Below are 21,214 nucleotides of genomic sequence, written 5' to 3'. Positions count from 1 at the left end.
GCAGTAACTAGTACAGATTGTACCTTTAACAGTAACTTACAACTTGTTAAACTACATACAGTTTGATGGCACAGTAAACAAGATATGACATAGAAATAGGTTCAGGGTCAGCAGGAATAGGTTTCTATCTCTTGACATTGTCATCAAGTCATTGCCTATAAACAGCCTGCACTTACATAGCGCCTTTATCCAAAGCGCTTTACAACGGCCTCTCATTCACCCATTCACACACACATTCACACACCAATGGCGGCAAGCTGCCATGCAAGGCCCCGGCCGGCCCGCTCACCGGGAGCAATTTAGGGTTCAGTGTCTTGCCCAAGGACACTTCGACATGTGGCCAGCCGGGGCTCGAACCGCCGATCTGCCGACCTCGCGATCATTAGACAGCGGCTCTACCTCCTGCACCACAGCCCCCCTTCCTGCGCCACAGCCGCCGCCTATGAGTTTTGTGAATGCAAGGACTGAATTGAAGCATACAGATATTCAGAGGAGGTGTGAAGAACGCTTTTCAATTGAGGCTGGTGAACTGTCCTCCAGTTAAATACTCATCTAATACGCATCTATCAGCTCTGTTTCCCTGGCAATGAGACTCATACCCTGAAGGCCTTAGAATGTGGTTCTGGGGGCGCTTAGGTGGCGTAGCGGGTTAAGCGCTGACCATGTAACCGCAGGGTCCCCGGTTCGATTCCGGCCGGGGACATATCCTGCATGTCATCCCTCCTCTCTCTCTCTCTCTCTCACCCATCCTTCCTGTCTGAATCTTCACTGTAACTGTCAATAAAAATGAAAAATATGAGTGGGACTGCCCCACTCAGAAAAAATAACAAACAAACAAAAAAAAGAATGTGGTTCTGGCATCACAAGATGTTTTATCCTACACCTGGTCTTAAAACCACTTGACACACTCATGGGAATAAGGCTAGACAACTAGGTAGAACCCTTCCTCATGTCAACTAGCTTCAGTAGTAAATAACTGTCTGTGCCACAGCTGTGTAAAGTTTGTAGTCATGACTGTTTGTGACATGTGATGTCTTCTGAGTGTCCTGAAGGCGTTATGAAGGAGGAGGGGGTTCCAGTACCTGTATGTGTGAGAGGGTGTCTGTCTCTGTCCCCTCGCTAGTCAGACGGGAAATATGCTCTCTCCCAGACATAGTCAGGTAGTCATAGCAACCACCTGGAACATAAAGTCTCGTGAGATTTAAATAAGCCTAGATTTTCCTTTAGCGACGTTGATGGAATACCCCCCTGTGTCCTCCTCACCTGTATTGATTTGACTGTTGTTGTTGTTGTTGTTTTTTTACTTTAGACCACATGCATCCTCTTTTAGTAAATGTATGTCTGTAAGTGGGCTGCCAAGAGTTAGTATCTAGGCCCGCTATACTACATTGCATTGGCTTTTCAGTTCAGACACAACCCATGAAAACTCCATTCAATTCTGCCAGAAGGCAAGGTGTAGTAATAAGCATTTCCCCATTACACGTCAAACTCTTTCAGATATATGAGGAAGTGTCTAGGGGAAATGTCTAGTGTTGGGAATTTGTCTGGTCTGGTGAATTTCTCGAAACATTCTAATCTTGCAAAACAAATAGCTTAGGTTGTTGTGTATGAGGTTCCAGACAGTCAGTCACCAACTCTGTGGTTGATATTGCAGATGGGGGACTCGAGCTGTCCAGGAGGGAGTGACTCCCAGTCGTCGATGACGGTGGAACTGAGCAAGGAGACTCTGGACACCATGCTAGACGGGCTGGGCCGGATCCGGGACCAGCTGTCTGTGGTGGTTGGAAAATGAGGACATTCACCTTTGGCTCTAGGGTGCATCTAAACACTCTAGAGTGGCCTATCGCCCTCCACTTCAACTGCATTGAACTCAAATCGTAGGGAAAGTAAAACCAGTATGGTGGATGCCTATAGAGAGATCAGCCGTCAGCTTTTTGCCAGTCTGGTTTTCACCAGTCTGGTTTTCACATCAAAAAGGAGGAATCGCCTCTACTATTTGGCTTATGCACACTTTGTTCAGTAGTAGGCGAAATATTTGGAAATGGTGGAACTCCCAGTCACCATACACACACAGTGTTTTTTATTTGTTATTTGTTATTTTTTATTTGATGAGAACAGAGTTTAACATTAGCCGATTTGCATTCCCCATTTTATTTATTTTTTCCCACCCCCACAATGACAACAGAGAAGAAAGGAAAGATACTACATTCCCCTATTGGCCTGTCATCTTTTGAATCAGCAGACAGTGGCAACAATGTCTTTTTATTCACTGTTTATTGTGTAAATAAGTGAAGAGATTAACTCTGAAATTAGTCTGTGTAACCTCCCCAATCACACGTGGTGGCACAGTAAAGCTGAATTCATTATATTTAAAAAAAACTGTTCTGGCTCATACTTGTGTAACAGTTAATCATTGTCTGCCTGTAGGTGGTGGCCCATGAGGGTCTATTTGAATATATGTAAAACAACAACACTGGTGCATTACCTGAACCATGGCGTTGGTTCTGTGAGAGCAGTACTGAGGTGCCTGTGTGATGCTTTCCACCACAGCACTCACTCACACTCACACTCACACTCACACCTTCCCTAAGCAAAACAAACACACATGGTGTGATGTTGCACCTGCAACTCTGAGCCAGACTGTGTGACTAGTCAACATGCAATAGTGTAACAGCTGATCCTCGTCCAACCAAGGCTGAATTCAAACCCATGTAACAACTTAAATGTAACATACAAGCTTGCACACTAACCATTAAAGGTGAAGTGTTAGATAAGTAAGATAATAAGATACGTTTGATCTCACACTGGCCACACATACTGAACATAACACATGCTATGTTTTCTAATAGTTGCATAATGTGTGCATATCCTTAACAAACAAAGCGTAACATAGGTAAGCATCACAACACCAGGTTTTATAAAGGCTTTGTTTGGGCGCTCTTCAGTTCATGTTATTTATCATTCCTTACTTGCTACTGATGTACCATGGCAAGTTAGCACAACTGTAACAATCATATTGTACCTTTAAAGCAGCTATGCACAGCACTCCATGTCTCTGACCCATTTGTTGCGCTCAAGGAGAGGTATTACTTTTTCACAACATGATTACAAACTATAGTAGCTATAGTATAGTAATACGTCCTTATTTAGAGTCATATTAATCATGATCAAGGAGTAAATGACACAGTAGATGCTTTAAACCACAGCACTGGTTGATCTTTGTCCATATTTTCAGATCTCGGGAAGACAATGTCATCTTAGCATACATACTTGATACATGAACACTAAACATAAGTTATGCTTTACTTTCAATCACATACTAAATGGCTCCGTTGAGACATTTCATGCCCCATTTAAGTCTTAATAGGTGTTTGACACTGTTAAATGACAAAAGTTAGGTAACAATCTCTCAAAGCTAATAGTCAACTTCCAGACCGCTTGTTAAGCGGACTACCAGTAGATGCGCAACAGATATTACGAGGCCTGGATAATGATTTGACGTGTCAGTAACCACATCAATATGATCCGTGACCAGTATATTCAAGACTGAGTGGTTGTGTAACAGCATTTACGAATGGTGGTAACTTTGTTAAGTACTGTAACTTTGAGTCAGAGGGTTACTACTTAATAAGGTCCTCTGAGCTAACACTGCTTTCACATTTCATCTTTATAATTACTACTGAACACTCCAATAACAGTTAGTCTCACAACAACACTTGAGCAGATGTGTTGGTGGCAGTGAAAATTCCTTTCAAAAGGCATGTGCCAACTTAAGGAAGACACAGTGTACAGTAAGTAACGGGACAGTAAGTAACGGGACAGTAAAGCAGTGGTGAGGTCCGTCCATGTTCATTCGTCTGTCCGCCCCGTCCGTCTGTCCGTCTCAGGAAGGCTCCAGCAGTGAGATCCCCTCCATGTCCAGCTCAACTGAATGGACAGTGAAGTCTCCAAGGCCCTGTGATACACAATAGGCAATGCTGCTTTGTTTCGGCTCCTTAACAGGGTTCCTACAAGTTTCAACAAGTCAAATTTAATACCTTTTTAGGCCTTTTTTTATACCTCTTTGAATATCATTTTAGACCTGTCGCAACACCATATGATAGCTTTTTGTCATCCTCGAGGTGATGAAATTAGGGATTTCACTGCCATACAGACAAAAAAGTCTGAAGGATAATTAATATAAAAGAAATAAGTCCGATAATTACTCAAAAGTACATTTATTAACATTAACAGTTAACTGTAGAAAGTCACTTCAATGTGCACAAAAGCTTCCTTGCAGGACAAGCTTTCATTTTTATCTTATTTTTCTCCTTTTTTTAATCTCATATCACCTCATTTTTTTTGATTTAGGGTTTAAAAAAATCCCTTATATTTAAGCCCTTTTTAGGCCTTATAAATCGGATTGCTGGATTTTAGACTTTAAGGCTTTTTACGACCGGCGCGGGAACCCTCATTAAACTCATGTAAAGACTGCCAACCAGAAGTTGATAGATCAGCTCTCCTCTTGGAAAGAAGTAAAAGTTTATTAGCCATTTCATGAACTGCAAATACATTCATCGGAAATTCTACGTTCTAGATTCTAGAGCTCTACATACATGACACAAACAACATTACCTTAATGACATGAATAAGTGCTCAGTAGGATATATGAATGCAACATAGTGGCCATTTCCGTTTCTCTCCTTCCGTACTCACGTGTGTATTGTTGAGGATGTGCCTCACTGTCTCCCCCTGCTGGGGCTGGCGGGTCAGCAGGTAGAGGAAGCCCCCCCCCCCAGCGCTGGCCAGGCTCTGCCCCAGGGCCAGGGGGTGGAGGGCGTCCATCATGGCCCGCACGGCGGCCGGCTCGCACCCGGGAGCCATCACCTTCTTCTGCTGCCAGGAGCGCTCCAGACACGCCCCCAGCCTGGTCAGAGAACCTTCCAGAAAGAGAGAGAGAGAGAGAGAGGGAGGGAGGGAGGGAGGGGGGAGAGGGGGACACTTCTTAAAACACACCTTTTCACAATGGCTTACTTGGTTTGATCTCCTGTATTTTGTTTGTTGTTATATCTGATTTTGCTGTTTTTATCTAATTTTGCTTTGTTGATTTTAATGTTTTGATATGTGGTTTTAAACTGTCTTGTAAGGTGTCCTTGAGAGCCTTGAAAGGCGCCCATAAATAAAATGTATTATTATTATTATTTATTATTACTTCAACAAAAGAGAATATAAAAACTTTCCCCAATGAAAAAGTCCCTATTCATGCTAGCAAGCACATTTGCATTGTTATCTGGCTGGTCTCATGCTCAGTGTGTGATTGTGTTAATTTTACGAGTTCCGTCGAAAAGCTCATATGCAGTACGGCCTGATTTTTTTAGCTAGATTTTTTTAGTGTCATTTGGTCACTTTTGAGTCACGTTGTGTTCAGTTACCCAAAACCGTGGCTTGGTCTGAGGGGGCGTCTCTCACTCACTCACTCACCAGCTGTCTCACCCTCACTCACTCACCCTCAGTCTCACTCTCTCTCACTCACCCTCACTCTCTCTCACCCTCAGTCTCACTCACTCACCCTCACTCTCACTCTCCCTCAGTCTCACTCTCACCCTCAGTCTCACTCACTCACCCTCAGTCTCACCCTCAGTCTCACCCTCAGTCTCACCCTCACGCTCACTCACTCACCCTCACTCTCACTCACCCTCAGTCTCACTCTCACTCACTCACCCTCAGTCTCACTCACTCATCCTCACTCACCCTCAGTGCACGCACGGGCACACTCCTCTGCATTGTCCACCAGCTGTTCAGCGTTCTCCACGATGGCAGGGAGGCGGCTGTACCAGCTCCGCACCACATCCTGCCAAACACAACACAGTTTAGGTAGGCTACCCAATATTATCTCCCGGTCTCAAATGGTTAACAAGTGTTAGTGACAGAGAGAGGTAGATTAGAGTTAGGTAGAGGAATGTAAAACGATCAGATCTAGGACAGACTTAATCCCTCATTACATATTCCCAAGATATTGCTGAAAGGTGACCTTTTTATTGATGTTCGATTACTAATATTATTTCAAGCAGATAATTTCTTGAAGTTGATCACAGTACCAGACTTTAGTATTCAGTATACAGCCTTTATGTATTTAGAATGAATATAAAACAAAACAAAAGTGGTGGAAAAAAAAAGCCGTCAATAAGATGAAAGGAACAGCTGATCTTGATGCTCTTGACCACAGATTTAGAAGAATAAACTCTATTACAATGCCCCCTGGGATAGGGAATCTCCAACCCTTGGTTCTAAGAACAGCACTTAAAGGTGGGGTTTGAGAAACACTCAGCTCAGTCAGGACAAACCTTAACATGGCATTGACTCACATTAAAAACAGAGGTTTAGGGACGAGGCAGAGGGAAGAGTGATCAGTTTAGGACCTGTGGCTTCCCCTCCTCATCTCCTTTCCTCCACTGAAGTATCAGGACAGTCACAGGACAGGACAGGTAAGACAGTATTATTCCAGGTGGGCATTTACCACCGTTTTTGTTAGTCTTATCTTTAAAGAAGTGCAGATGAGCATAAATGAAGTAGATAAGGCCACTCTTAACTTATTTTGATTCCTTTGTTCAATAATTGAAGAGAAATTGCAGCATTGGCAGGAAGTGTTCTACTGCTACTGTATAATGTAAACAGGAAGTGGTCAGAAGTGGTATTACTGTGAAAGACACAGGAAGGACGTGTATGTTAGTGTAACGACTAGATAGAGCCAAAAATAAAAAAGTTGCAACAAAAGAAACCTGTCTGGTTTCTGTATTGTAGACAGGAAATCATGTATGAGACAGACAGCCAAAACCATGGGTTGCCTACTCATTAAGACATTGATGTAGGATTGATAGTCATCATTATTTTGTAGAGATATAGTCTCATCCCTGAGAAATAAGTTAACATGCACACCATATTCCTGTATTAATCGTAATACGCACAAGATTCGGGTAAGCGTCATGTAAACACGTGCAGAACCGGATTAAGGCCATATTCCGATTGGAGAATATTCAGAATAAGACCCCTGGCATATACCTGTTTGAATCTGAATATTGTGACATGTATACACCTTAATCGGAAAATGTCTCTTTCCGGAATATTCAGTTACGTCTGCGCATGCTTTTTGCAGGGAATCCTGGGTTTTGTTGTTAGGGACAGCATAGCAAGCCACGATGGCGACTAGCAGGAGCCAGCATTTCTGGAGTGAGGAAGAGACTGCAGTCTGCCTTCAGATAATTAAAGATTTAAATATCATGGAGAAAACATAGAAATAGTGACCTAGTGATCTTTCAAAAAGTTTGTGAGAGACTGAAGCAGGGAGGTTTTGTTAGAACAGTCGACCAGGTGAGACACAGGGGGAACACACTCAAGGTGGCTCTGGCTGGCATGAACGGCATAAGCTGGAAGGCGATACACTCGTTCGCCATTTCTTCTCGCTCTTGTCTTCCAATGTTGAGGACGAAGTGGATCAGCAGGAGTGTTGTAGTTAAATTATGGTTCAAAAGCGCAAGTAGGAGAACACAATAATGGAGGACTATGTTGGAAACAAGCATTATGGCTTAGCTGTGGGTTAACGCCCGCTCAACGACCACAACCAAGCTACCAACGCTAACGTTACTATAGTAACAACTATTTCCGGATGAATTCATCTGAGTTTTATTTTTAAGATGGGGGCTCGAATCCCACTTCTGACATACACTTTTTACTGCATTTCGTTGTCTGACGCTTGTACTCTGCAATAAGTTGAATCTAATCTAAAAATGTATGTTTAAAATGATGGCATAGGCTAATTTATTAGAGAACTGACATAACTACAATTGTGTTTGAAGCCTTTCTGACTAGTAAATTATGTTCTTCTAGCATTGTAACGGGACCCTGGATTTGGCATAGATTATTATTTCTTATGATTACTGATGGATAGATGATTCACTTACTTAGACAGATGTATATATTGCAAATCGATTTGCATGAAGGCTTCTGTTAAATGTCAAGAAAATAAACCTTCAATTAAAATCAACCGCTCTCACCTGAGGCAAGGTTCAAACCAGCCAGACTATTTGTTTTAACCTTTGAAAAGTTTATTGAACAAATTGTGGAAATACCAGTTCATGCCCTACGTGTGGAAACAACGAATCAAGCTTTTGAGAAGACAAAAATCTTCCTTCTATAGACAGACACTCTCCAGAGACATGATGAGTTAATGTGGGGTTCAGAATGAAAAAAACGGTAAATGGACTGACTTATATAGACGCCTTATTCCAAAGCACTTTACAACAGCCTCTCATTCACCCATTCACACACACATTCACACACCAATGGAGGCAAGCTGCCATGCAAGGCGCCGGCCGGCTCATTGGGAGCAATTTGGGGTTCAGTGTCTTGCCCAAGGACACTTCGACATGTGGCCAGCCGGGGCTCGAACCGCCGATCTGCCGACCTTGCGATCATTAGACGCCGGCTCTACCTCCTGCGCCCCAGCCGCCCCCAAATGGAGGAACCAGAGGAGGATCAGGGAAATAATGACAACCGGATTTCCTGTGTAAGCACATCCCTCCTGTTCTGTCTATAGAACACAGAAGCCAATTGTTGAGCACACGATAAGCTGGAAGCACAGGAACCATGTCATCTGTCAGAGGAAGGAACATGTCTGACTTAAGAGACGAGGCTTCATATCAGTAAGAGATGTGTGACTACCTGCAGTAGGTTCCGTGCTAGCCGTGTCTTGCCGGTGTAGACCAATAGGAGGTGTTGCTGTAGAGAGACCAGGAAGTCCTGGGACAGAGCAAGACGTTCCACTTCCACCCGGAGGGGGAGACACGCTTTGGACCGTGCCACCTTCACCCCCCCCACTAAACCCCCCACCTGGTCCTGCCATCCACCACCTAGGAGACGGTGGGAGGGACGGAGGGAGAGAGGGAGGGAGGGAGGGAGAGAAAAACACAAAGAGAGAAGGGGGGGGGGGTGAATACTCACCAGTGAACAACCTCAAGCCCCAGATTCAGATGGCAAACATGATCAATGTGCAACACAGTTATGGAACAGAATGAAAACACCTCCAAACCCCACATTCAAATCAAACGAAGCCTTCATGCATATAACTTTGTGTGTGTGTGTGTGTGTGTGTGTGTGTGTGTGTGCATCTTGAGTGTGTGTTATCTGACCGGTGGTTAGCATCTGCTCTAGGTGCAGGACAGCGTGGATGAGGGAGTCTGTGTCGTAGGTGCGGCCGGTGCATCTGTACACAGCTGCCAACACCGCCCCCGCCAGGATGCTGCTGGTACCTGCAGGTAGGAGAGGAGAGGAGAGGAGAGGAGAGGAGAGGAGAGGAGAGGAGAGGAGACAGGGTTCGAGTTATAAGATGAACTCTGTGGGGGTCTCCAAAATAACAGTGCGAAATGTTCTCATGCACGCGCGAATCATGCCCACACAGCGATGGGACTTACAAGTTTTAATTAGCTATAGGCAGTAGCGGATTAAGGTGGTCAGTCCTTTGTGTGAGGACCCCCCGCCCCCGCCCCCATACACGAGCCTCCCCCTCCCCAAAATATACAACTCACGAGCACCCTGCACACACACACCACTCATAATGCTTTACCATAAAACACTTAAACACTTTAATAACACAATAACACAACAGTGTTAATAATGCAAAGAATAAAAAAAAGGTTCAGTGCATTCAGTTCTGTCTCTATTGCTCTCCTCTCCCGTTGTCTCTCTGTTACTGTCCTGTTGTCTGTCTCTCAGTTGCTGTCCTGTTGTCCGTCTCTCTGTTGCTGTCCTGTTGTCCGTCTCTCTGTTGCTCCCCTTAGCTCTAAATGACAGAAATGAATTAGCTAATTAGTTGGCATGTAAACATATAGTTAGGGTTGGGTACAGTAACAGTTTAGGTTAGTACACTAGGTTAGTAAAAAGTAAAAGCCACCGTACCTTTACGGAGACAAGATAGACCAAAGTGGTTTGTGGTTTTCTGTTTTCCCTCCCTGGTCCTTCATGGCAGAGAGCACCTCGATCGTTTGGTGAATGTGGTGGCTTGCATCAATCAGGGATGTGTCGCGTTTCTGTAGTTTCAGGGAGAGACTTTGTAGTTCACGTAACACGTCTTTCATTGTTGCTAAATCAGAGAGAAATCCAGTGGATGTCAGATGCTTACGTAAACCAGTGTACTTGGCCTTCTCCATACCGGAACGTGAGCCATCTTCACTAGCTGATTTAAAGTGACGTGCTAACACTGGAAAATCCTTCAGCACAGCTTTGACAGTGTTGAAACTGCTGGACACCCATCTTATTGTAAACACTTTCCCTATTTTCAGTATCTGCAGGTTCAGTTCCGCAGCTGCTTCCTGTAATTCCCTTGCATTTTTCGAGGACTGGTGGTAAAGAGCATAGAGTTTTGAGAGGAAAAACTCTAAATGATTACAGCCAGTCACCTCCTTCAATGAGTCATTCACCGCTAATTCTAACCGATGCGCGAGACAGTGAACTGCCTGCAGCCGAGGGAAGTCCCGTTTCAGTCTAGCTATGAGTCCATTCACTCTCCCTGTTAGCACGGCCGCCCCATCTGTGGCTATGCTAATTAGGTTTTTCCGAAGAAATTCGTCATCCATTCCCGCTGATCGACGGCTGTTTTTCAGTGCATTGCACAGGGACTCGGCATCTGTGCCCTGGTCAAGTTCAACTATGTCAAAAAACACATTGTCCACATCTCCATTTCCAGTGACATCGCATCTGACATAAATAATCATGTACGCTCGTCCATGAATTGTGCTTTCATCTATTGTTATGCCAATACTCGAATTAAGTGATTTGACATTAGAAATGAATTTATTTTTCATCTCCTGTGCAATGTGCTCTACAATCTGTGCACATGAATGATCTGATCGGTGAGTAGGGCCGACTATCGCGCCATTCATCTCATTAAGCTTCATGATTGGATTCAGTTTTGTATATGGCATCCTTTCTTTAGCCACAGTATAGGCTGCCCTGAACGAACTTGCTGTCTCCTTGTACATAATGGAAGTGAGTGCTGCTACGTTCTTAGGAAGCACTTCCTTTTGTTTAAGCTCTGCTATTTCAACAGCTCGTTTATGAGCATGACTGTCGCGGTGTATATAAATCTTTTTCCGCAACTGCTTTTGAACGGGGCTACTTACTGTCCCATTGATCCAGGCATCCGCCAAATGCACTCCCCACTTTTTCTCTGAAAGTAAAAGAGTCTTTGCCTCTTTACAGGCAAGGCATCCAAGGCCATCCTCATTTGCAAATAGCCAGGGGTTTCTTTTTTTCCAGGATCTCCACTGATCTTCTCCCCAGTTCTGTGGCGTTGCCTCCCCTACCTCTTCATTCTGCCCCTCATCTGAACTGTGTGTGGGTGTTGCGCGTTCAGGCCTGGTAGCAGAGTCCTCAGTAGTAGCAGCAGTAGTAGCAGTAACAGTAGCAGCAGGGCTAACGTTAGGTGTCATAGCAGGTTTCTTTGATAAAAACCCGAAATGTTCTAGGCTTGATGACCCGGTCGGCAGCAGTGGCCTTTTTTTGGGCGGCATGGTAGCTACTGTATAATATACTCCTGTATAGCTAATGAATGAATGTTTGCTTCTCAATAATAGGCTAGGTGCACGATCTCACTACTTCCTGAAAGGCAACTGGTGTCTCACTCTATTGGTTTAATTGATTAATCAGCTGTGCACTGTGTGTTCCAACGGTTTACCGCACAGCTGATTAATCAACCTTTTGCTGTTGCACTATATTCTACTGCGCCCCATGGTGTCTTGGTGGTGAAGTGCAGGCAGTCAACGGCATACTGTCATTCACAGGAGATTAATGGTGCGCGTAGTTCTCTTGGAAAACGTGTTTATTTTACAATATTTATAATATAAATTAAATAATATTCATTACATTGACATTTTGATCAAATAATAGTTGTGGTAATGTATTATTAGCGACCCCCACAGATTTTTGATTTTACTGCCTTCATGGGAGCTCAGAGTGCCTCAGACCATCTCTATGGGAGCTCAGCTCCCATTGGCTCCCACATAACTCGAACCCTGAGAGGAGAGGAGGGGTTAAGGGAGTTGCATTCAGATTCTTTGAGAATTTTGAATGATTCTTTCTTTACCTATTTTTCTTTAACTCCACAAAGATCAAATTACGGATGGGAAAGAGAAGTAAGAAGGGATAAAGCACAGCTGAAATGTACATGTCAGACTTTACAGGAAGTAACGGCTTGTTGTTCCCTTGTATTAACATTCTTCTGGCATTGGCACGCAATTGCTCGAACGCATTTTGCATGACAGTGGACAAGCGTGTTGCGTGTGTCAACCTTTCCTCTCAGAGGTAATAGCCCATAATAATAGACCATAATAGAAATAGACCATAATAGACCATAGCCTCCTCCCAGCACCATGGCGATCAGACCTGTGTCAAAATAGTATTTGAAAAAAATTCAAATACTTTGAGCGTTTGCTTTAACCTTATGGGTTTGTCTTTGCACTTTTGGGACTATTGCATTGGCTCCACTGCGCTAGACCAACTCAGTCAAACCCAGACTGTTTCCACCCGGGTCTGACGGCTCTCTCTCTCTCTCTCTCTCTCTCTCTCTTACCCAGTCCAGAGCCGTGGGGCAGCAGAGACCAGCTGTGGATCTCCACCCCCCCTCCCCACCTCTGCAGCAGCTGCTCCTCCAGGGGCTGCTGGGAAGGGAAGGTGACCAGGCCGCTGCACACACACACCGCCTTCAGCAGGGCACCTGACACACACACACAAACACACACAGGGATAGAGTTATACCGTCTCATTTTGTTTTCCAAAGTTGTGATATGACGTTACCATGGGAAGATGGGACACATCAGAGTGGAGGTCTTAACGGGTCCACCCCCGAACCCCAAAACTTCCCGACTCTGGGTCCCGGCTCTGACTCAGGGTTCCCACACCTTCTGAGACATCAAATTCAAGCACCTTTCAAGGACTTTCAAGACTCAATTCCCTCAAATTCAAGGACCCAACACGGCATCGTTTGAGACAGATCGTTTGAGACGGTTTAGAAAGAGTGAACTACCCTTGTAATAGTCTGTGAACTAATCAATAGTGCAGTGTAAGCTAATATTATACATAATATATGTATTTGTCATTTCTCATCCTCTTGGAGCAGGGGAGGGGGAAATGGAAACTCAACATGGGAACATCTATGGTGGCCCTTAAAGGTCAATTCATTTTAAAGCAATAATTATTGTTGCTTGAATGCAATACCCATTTAAAGCCCATGCAAGAGGTTCTTTTCATTATGGCTGTGTTCGTGAGGTGGCTGTGGTGCAGGAGGTAGAGTGGCGCAGGAGGTAGAGCTGCCGTCTAATGATCGCAAGGTTGGCAGATCGGCGGTTCGAGCCCCAGCTGGCCACATGTCGAAGTGTTCTTGGGCAAGACATTGAACCCCAAATTGCTCTCTATGAGCAGGCCGGCGCCTTGCATGGTAGCTTGCCGCCATTGGTGTGTGAACAGGGTATATACAGGAATCTTGAGGTTCATTTCAATACCTTTCTAAGACTTTTTCCAGACCTCACCGCCACTTCGAGCTGTAACCGTTTACATCAGTGACACCTTTAACTTAACAGTTTTAGTTTGCAATAGACTAGACCAGCGTTTCTCAACCTTTTTTCAGTCACGGCACCCTTCAAAAGTCGATAAAATCTCAAGGCACCCCAGTCTAAAATATAACTATTCAAAAACGACACTGCATCACCCAGACAGCCCCATACACACACACACACACACACACACACACACACACACACACACACACACACACACACTCAGCGGCTATTGATACAAATAAAAGTTGTATTATTATTATTATTATTATTGCGAGAGAGAGGAGGGAGTGAAAAAGGCAAGTGTGCATCAAAGGCATCAGGCACGTAACCGTGCTGTATAAACATGACACAGTGACCGAACAAACGCGGGAATTTATGGAACACATTCATTTTCATATTCCCACATTTGATTGGAAACACCTATCCAGTCCATTCAACGTAAACACCGGGGATGCAGAGTTATTAAGCCAGAAAATGCGTCTCTCTCTTCCGCTGCGCGCATCCTTGTCTGGATGTATTAAATTCATTGCATGAAAACGAAACTGTGCGTTATTTCCCGAACTTTCCAACCCTGCTTAGCTTCCGAAGTCGGACGAGAGAATAATGTCACCGATCATCCATATAGAACAACCTCCACACGCTGCCGGCGAGCGAGACTGCCCTGCCCGATCGGACCCTTTTTCGGGAGCGGGGAACATAGGATATCCGGTATTGACATTGTGACATGGGAAAGGGGCGCGCGAGACAGATTTTGATGATGTATTGCATTTATTTATTTATAGATTTATTCATTTATTCATATGAACGTCAGAATATAGAATTATTTGACGGCACCCCTGAAGACGCCAGGCGGCGCCCCAGTGTGCCGCGGCACCCCGGTTGAGAAACGCTGGACTAGACCACTATCATACAACAGAATTCAAATAGGCTGGGAAAAATTAAACCAAAGGCAAGGTTTATTAAAAACATACATGCACACACACACACACACACACAGATATACAGACACACACAGATGCATACGTACACACACACACCACACATACACGTACACACACACACACACAGATATACAGACACACACAGATGCATACGTACACACACACCACACATACACGTACACACAAACAGACAGATATACACGCACACACGCACGCACACAGTCAGTTAGGGCAGCATACTCTCACCAACATGCATACACATATGTTTCAATACAGTAGACCTAATGTAGGGTAAAGAACATATCCTGTCCATATAACATCCCAATAACTCTTAGTTAAACAAAAAGGGATTTAAGAAACAAGACGTAATGTGACTCATCCCACCAAGGGAGACACACGTCCTAGGACCATCTAGGCACCCAAAAGGCACCATCTAGGCGTCCAAAAGGCACCATCAAGAGGGCACAACAGCGGCTATACACCCTGAGATGCCTCAGGAAAGAACACAACAAGCAGGAGATACTGGTGGCCTTCTACCGCGGCGCAGTGGAGAGCATCCTCACCTACGGCATCTGCAACTGGTTCTACAGCTGCACAACAGCGGAGAGAAATGCGCTACAGAGTCGTGAGAACAGCACAGAAGATCACCGGCGCCCCCCTCCCCTCTCTGGAAGAGCTGTACAACACACGCTGTCTCAGGAAGGCCTCCAAGATCTCCAGGGACCCGACCCACCCTGGGCACGTACACTTTATCAGGCTGCCCTCGAAAAGGAGGTACAGGACCCCGGCCGCTAAGACAAACAGACTGAAGAACTGCTTCTACCACAGGGCCGTCAAGGCCCTGAACACAGCAAAGGCCTAAGTTCTGGGCCCAGGACAGTCTGGACGGATTGTATGGCAGCTAGTGCTGAGGCACAAACATGTACATTTCAAGCCTGCAAACTGTGACACTTTAAATAACGTGAAAAAATACTTTTGTGCAATATGACAACCCTAGTTGACTATCTGTGCAGTATAGTACAGTGGATTGTGTACATAGCCTTTATTTATGTAAACCAGCTCCTTACCTTCTTGTGATTTTATTCTTTTTCTAAAAGTTTTCTTTCCTAACACCAGGGGAGCCACCCCTCCTAAATTTCGTTGTTTGGTACCTGTACTGTAGCAATGACAATAAAGTCCATTCATTCATTCATTCATTCATTCATTCATTCATCTCCCCTCCCTAATTCACACTTTGAACAACAACAGTGTTCTCAGACAGGTTTGGGTTTGGTCATGACATGCTCCACTCAACCAAAAAAAAGATCTTCATGACTTCATGTGCCTCAGCTCGTCTGATTTCGAGTCCAGCAGCTTCTCAGTTTCGACCAGTGTGTTCTGTTTTTCTTTGCATCTTCTTCTCAGGGTGTTTGATTTTGTGAGCAGCTGGGCCATTAATGATCCACATTTCCCCTCTGCCTGCTCGGCTAGCTGATCAGCATCTCTTTGGAGGGAGTGGCACACCTCTGTCAGAACCTTTTTCTTTTTCTTCAGGTCTTCTATGTCCTCTAGAACGGCTTTTCTCTTGAGGCCCTGTGCAGAACTCAGTTTCTTCCTCCGTTCATCTTCCAGGTAAATCCTGTACTTTGACCTTGCAGAGGCTACTGAACCCATGAACTCCTTGGTGAGAGGTACCTTGAGAACACCCCCACAGACACAGACCTTGTCGCAGATCAACCTCAAAGCTTCCATCGACCTTTCAAGGATGTTGCACGTTTCAACCTCCTTGTTGATGGAGAATCCTCTTTCTACCATGGCTTGTCCATGGGACAGAAGTAGAAGGCTCTGAGAAAACTTGGACAGCTCAGGGTAAGACTGGCTGAGTGCTGAGTGCAGGAACACATCAAGCCGCTCCTTCAGGGGCTGAAAGGAGAGGAATCTCTCATCTCTCGCCTCAAGAGAGAGAAAGCTCTGGAACTGTTGGACGATCACATCACCTGGAACAGGGGAAATTAAATAAATATTACTAATAGGTTAAATTAAATTCTAGTCATTTAGTTAATCTTTCATTGGACAAATACACGGCACAGTGTCTGTAAAGTAATTAAAAGGAAAGCAGTGTAGTGTAGATATCTTCTGTGTTACTATTATTTCATTCGGATGCATTTGAAAAAAGCTTGGACACTTTCACACTGACAAAAGAATGCACAGAAAATGGTCTTAGCCTACAGTAACCTATCCACTTCTACTCTCTGTATATTTTTCCTACCAGCTGAGACGCCTCCTGCCAACTGCTTGTCCTGCAGCATTGTTTGTACTGTTGTCTTCATCTTTGCGAGGCACCACTCTGCATCTCTGTGCATGCTTGTGGGATCCAAACATCCAATGGCCCTGATCACTGGAATTTTCAGGGGGCTTTTCTCCTGCACTTTCTTAACCATGTTAACCAGGCCCTGCATGCACTCTTTCCTGAAGGTGAGCACAGAAAGCTCACCTACCCTGCTTCCTGGCTTGCCCTGAAGTGCCCGTGACAAATAAGGAACAGACTATAAACATAGGCTATAAATTATGTAGAAGGTGAGCTTTATAGTCTAAAAAAAGTTTCTCCATATCCGCTATTATTATTATTATTAATTAATAATAATAATACAAACAGCAGAATAAGATGTACAAATTGTAGTTGGATTGGTGTACAGATAGAGCAAATCCAGACATACATCCCTGAGAAGAAAATAGGCAGTATCAAAATTACCTTGATGGCAGTTTCAGCACCCAGGCCTATGTCAACATCCTTGTAGGATACCCTGTCCGCCTCATCAGCCACGTCAATTTTGGTCAGCTTCAGGGGAGTGGCGTCTTGCAGGAGCTCCCCCTTTACAAACCGCCGCAGGAGACTCTTAAAAGGATATAGCAAGCAATCAGTGACAGAACTATCCTACTAGCCTACCATTAAACAGATAATTGGTGTGAGTGTGTGTGTTTCTTTGCATCAATGTTTTATCTCAAGTGACTTGGCCAATCTATGTAAAACTGCACATGGCATTGAGGATGGATTGGCAGAGGGGCACTATTTTGCAGAGTTGTGGACCACCACAAATCCACGGGTATGGACTAGTTAATATAGATTAATCATAGTTGAATTAGGCCCTAGTGTAATGACTACCTTCAGCAGCTCACTCAAATCTTTGGCCAAGAAGGGCAGAACTGGCTCATCAGTTTGATAGTTGGTCAGGAAGGGCCTGAAGGTCCTGGATATCGCCAGGAAGAACTGGAGCTTGGCGATGATGAGGGGATCCGCTTGTGCTGCCTCAATGATGTCGTAAGAGGCAGTACCGGGGTTTGGGAGCTTCTTCTGCTTGACTGCATCCATGTACATCATGATCATTGGCCACACTAGAATTGCCCTCTCTGACACAGGGACATTTTCAACCCACCTGTGCAAAAATGGACAATGTCAGGTCACTCCAATTTTAATTGTGTCATTTTACTTCATTGTTGCCACATAAAAACACAGACATTTCAGGCCAAGCCCTTTCTCAATGTGTATTCTCAACCTACCCGTGGCCACAGAATGGTAGCGGAAAGCAGGTGGACCCAGTCAAGGCAGTGAAGTCTTCCCTCCTAGCTGGAACATTGTGGAAAAGGAAATGGAGTGCTCGAAGGACCTTGTCCAGCTGCCACATAGTAAAACCTGCCTTCACTGCATTGTGGATGGTGTGAAGCCCACAGCTTCCAACATTGACTAGATGAGCACCATACAGCTCAGCATGCTCTTTCTGGAGGAGGTCTGCCAACTTCAAGTTGACATTTGGGCCGTCCATACTGATGGATAGAAGCTGCCTCATATTGAGTTTTGCAACACATTCCTGTGAATAGACACAGCAATTAGTATTTAATGACAATATTCATTAAATGTTTATTCTTGAAATACACTGCCATTCAGACATTCAGTAAGATATTAACTATAGCCTAATTTCCACTCATCATTATATGTAAATTACTTCCAAGCCATTCAAGCTAAACTGAACTGCTAGCCTGGTCACCCAACTTCACTCCTCAAGAATAATGAAGACAATATGCTAGTTAAAGGACCCACAATAACCACACACACACACACACACGCACACGCACACGCACACACACACGCACACGCACACGCACACACACACACACGCACACGCACACGCACACGCACACGCACACACACACACACACACACACACACACAATCAATCAAAATCACACATCCAACAGTAACCTTATTACACCACTCTCTGTGTCACATTTATCCATAGGGATACATTTTTATCCTTACTGACAGACAACCACCCTCTCTACCGTCCATGCCTCCTCCTCCCCAATCCCATCAACCTGTGTCGAGTCACTTGCCACATCCCAATCTCATCTATTAATCTACACTTTAGCCACACGATTGTCCATAAGTATAAGTATGAAAAATGTAAATAAATTTACTTTGATGTGATGCAGCAGGTCGTCAGCTTTTCCGTGTCCCAGGAATTGAGAGCCAATGTACCGTGATTGAACACGGTCATCCTGCCAAAACCGAATGTGGACGTCGAGCTGTTTCGTTTTTGTTGACTGGTTGAGAGACTCGTCAAACATCAGCACAAACTGGCCAGCCTTGTTAATGGTGTCAATGAGCTGCTGCTTAAAGTATGGTGCTATCCCGAATCTTATTATATATCCAGGTTTGTCCTTGCCACAGGAGAACGTCTTGGCAATGTCCGAGTCTGGAAACATTGCCTTGAAAACATCGGAAATGTTTTCGTTTGAGTTCAGTGAGTGGTGTTTCACCGCTGTGTCGAGACACCATATAATCTCCGCACGCAGTGTTTGTGTGCCGCCCAGAGCCAACCTGATGTCGGCAAAAGACGAGGCAGAGGTGGCTGCCCTGTTAGTAGCCACGGTCGTAGCTGTAACGTGAGCTTCATTGGGTGCGGCTGGTGTAACGTCGGCAGTAGATTTAGGTAGTGTTGCAACGGCAGTAGCACAAACATTTACAATAGAGAGCTGCCGCTCTCGGTGACCAACGGCGGCCTTGTGGCTAGCGCCATGCATGTGCGACTTAACCCCGTTGATCCCCATCGATGCAACACTTATTTTCTTTTTACATATACAATACGCCTCCCTGATGTTACCGGCGACTGGTTGCAGGCAGCCATGGCTTAAAGTCTGGCACATCCAACCAGGACTCCGCAAATGTACACTTTCCCATTGTTATTTTTTTACACTTTCCACTTGGTTTCTACAAAATGATTCAAAGAAATTCGTTTTCGTCTTTCGCTCTCAGGGCGTCATGTGACGTAACGTCGGGGTTATGCATTACGTTAAAGTTTCCGGTTCATCTTAGTTTTTTTAATAAAACTAATAAATTCACGAACTTTTACTAAAAGTTTTTAGGACAAACTCTTTGGACAGAGTCTAATTCAGAAAAATACATACAAAATTCAAGACCTCATAAAATCGTGATAAGACTTTTTAATACTTATTAAGGGTCTTGATTTTCCCAAAATCGATTTATCAACTTTTAATACTTTTCAAGACACCGCGGACAATGTGTGTGTGAATGGGTGGATGAGAGGCCGTTGTAAAGCGCTTTGGATAAAGGCGCTATAAGTCAGTCCATTTACCATTTCGTAAATTCGCTCTGAGAGCGCCGGAGCGCACAGTGTGTTCAACGGCAAGGGACCAAGTAATTTGATTGGACAAGAGGCATTCCATGAGTGCTGATCAGATTTCCAGAGCGAATTTACGAAGGCAGCCTATATCTTTTATTGTGTCATTTAGAATGTTGGAATGTATAGAAGTTCTGATGCTGTTTATCACTACCATGACAACGGATGTAAAACATTCAAAAGTAAGTAACTTCAGCTCAGTGCAGTGCAGTGTTCTACATTCATTTGCAAACATGGACAAAGAGAGAGAAGATATTGAGAGACAGTGGGAGGATATAAGGAGTGCTATGGAGGCCTTGGAGAAGAAGGAGGAGGAGATGGAAGGAATGGAGGTGGCCCTCTTTGAGGAAAGGAAGCAGCTCAACAGAGACAACATGGTGTTGAGCAGGAAGCAACAGCAGATGGAAATAAAGGTAGAGTGGTGGAAAGAGAAGACCGACATCTTATTGGAGGACAGGGAGGAGTTGAGGGCAAAGGAGGAGGCCGTTTGGAAGAAGGCAGAGGAGGTTGAGAGGAGGAGTGAGGAGATGGAGAGAGAAAGGGAGGTGATGGAAAGAGAGAGACAGGAAATGCAACAACAGCGTTTGAAGAACAAGAAAGAGGAGGAACTTCTGAGGAAGGAGAAAGAGGAGATGGCTGAGAAGGGAGAGAGGCTCTGGCAAAAGAGGCTCAAACTAAACAGAGCTCAACAGGAGCACATGCTCAAAAAGCGTTTGAAGAACAAGAAAGAGGAGGAACTTCTGAGGAAGGAGAAAGAGGAGATGGCTGAGAAGGGAGAGAGGCTCTGGCAAAAGAGGCTCAAACTAAACAGAGCTCAACAGGAGCACATGCTCAAAACATGGAGCGACACTGATGCCCTGACTAACCAGAGAGGACTGCTGGAAGAAGAGAGAGAGAAGTTAAAGGAGAGGGAGAGCAAGATGAACTTGAGAGAGAGTGAGGAAATGGAGAGGATGGAAAGAGAGAGACAGGAAACCGAACAGCAGCGTTTGAAGAACAAGAAAGAGGAGGA

The 21,214-nt window shown here is 44.6% G+C and overlaps 2 protein-coding genes across 2 annotated transcripts in view; both read right to left on the bottom strand.

The window, feature by feature from the left end:
* Positions 1–1,737, bottom strand: part of LOC308169826 (L-fucose kinase-like) — a gene marked incomplete at both ends in the record, with an annotated part of 33,181 nt that extends 31,444 nt beyond the window's left edge. The window contains one exon of the mRNA XM_080544567.1: positions 1,636–1,737. Coding sequence (XP_080400693.1) covers positions 1,636–1,737 — 102 coding nt within the window. The remainder of the gene's footprint in view (positions 1–1,635) is intronic.
* A 2,146-nt stretch (positions 1,738–3,883) lies between these two features.
* The window catches only part of LOC308169825 (L-fucose kinase-like), a gene marked incomplete at both ends in the record, with an annotated part of 28,430 nt that continues 11,099 nt past the window's right edge, over positions 3,884–21,214 (bottom strand). The window contains 6 exons of the mRNA XM_080544566.1: positions 3,884–3,955; positions 4,696–4,919; positions 5,731–5,830; positions 8,698–8,885; positions 9,165–9,284; positions 12,602–12,745. Coding sequence (XP_080400692.1) covers positions 3,884–3,955; positions 4,696–4,919; positions 5,731–5,830; positions 8,698–8,885; positions 9,165–9,284; positions 12,602–12,745 — 848 coding nt within the window. The remainder of the gene's footprint in view (positions 3,956–4,695; positions 4,920–5,730; positions 5,831–8,697; positions 8,886–9,164; positions 9,285–12,601; positions 12,746–21,214) is intronic.

This window comes from Nansenia antarctica (assembly GCF_963989245.1).
Source record: "Nansenia antarctica genome assembly, chromosome: 14".
Taxonomy (NCBI): domain Eukaryota; kingdom Metazoa; phylum Chordata; class Actinopteri; order Argentiniformes; family Microstomatidae; genus Nansenia; species Nansenia antarctica.
The sequence above is the reverse complement of the archived record's forward strand: the minus strand, read 5'-3'. Positions and strand labels throughout refer to the sequence as shown.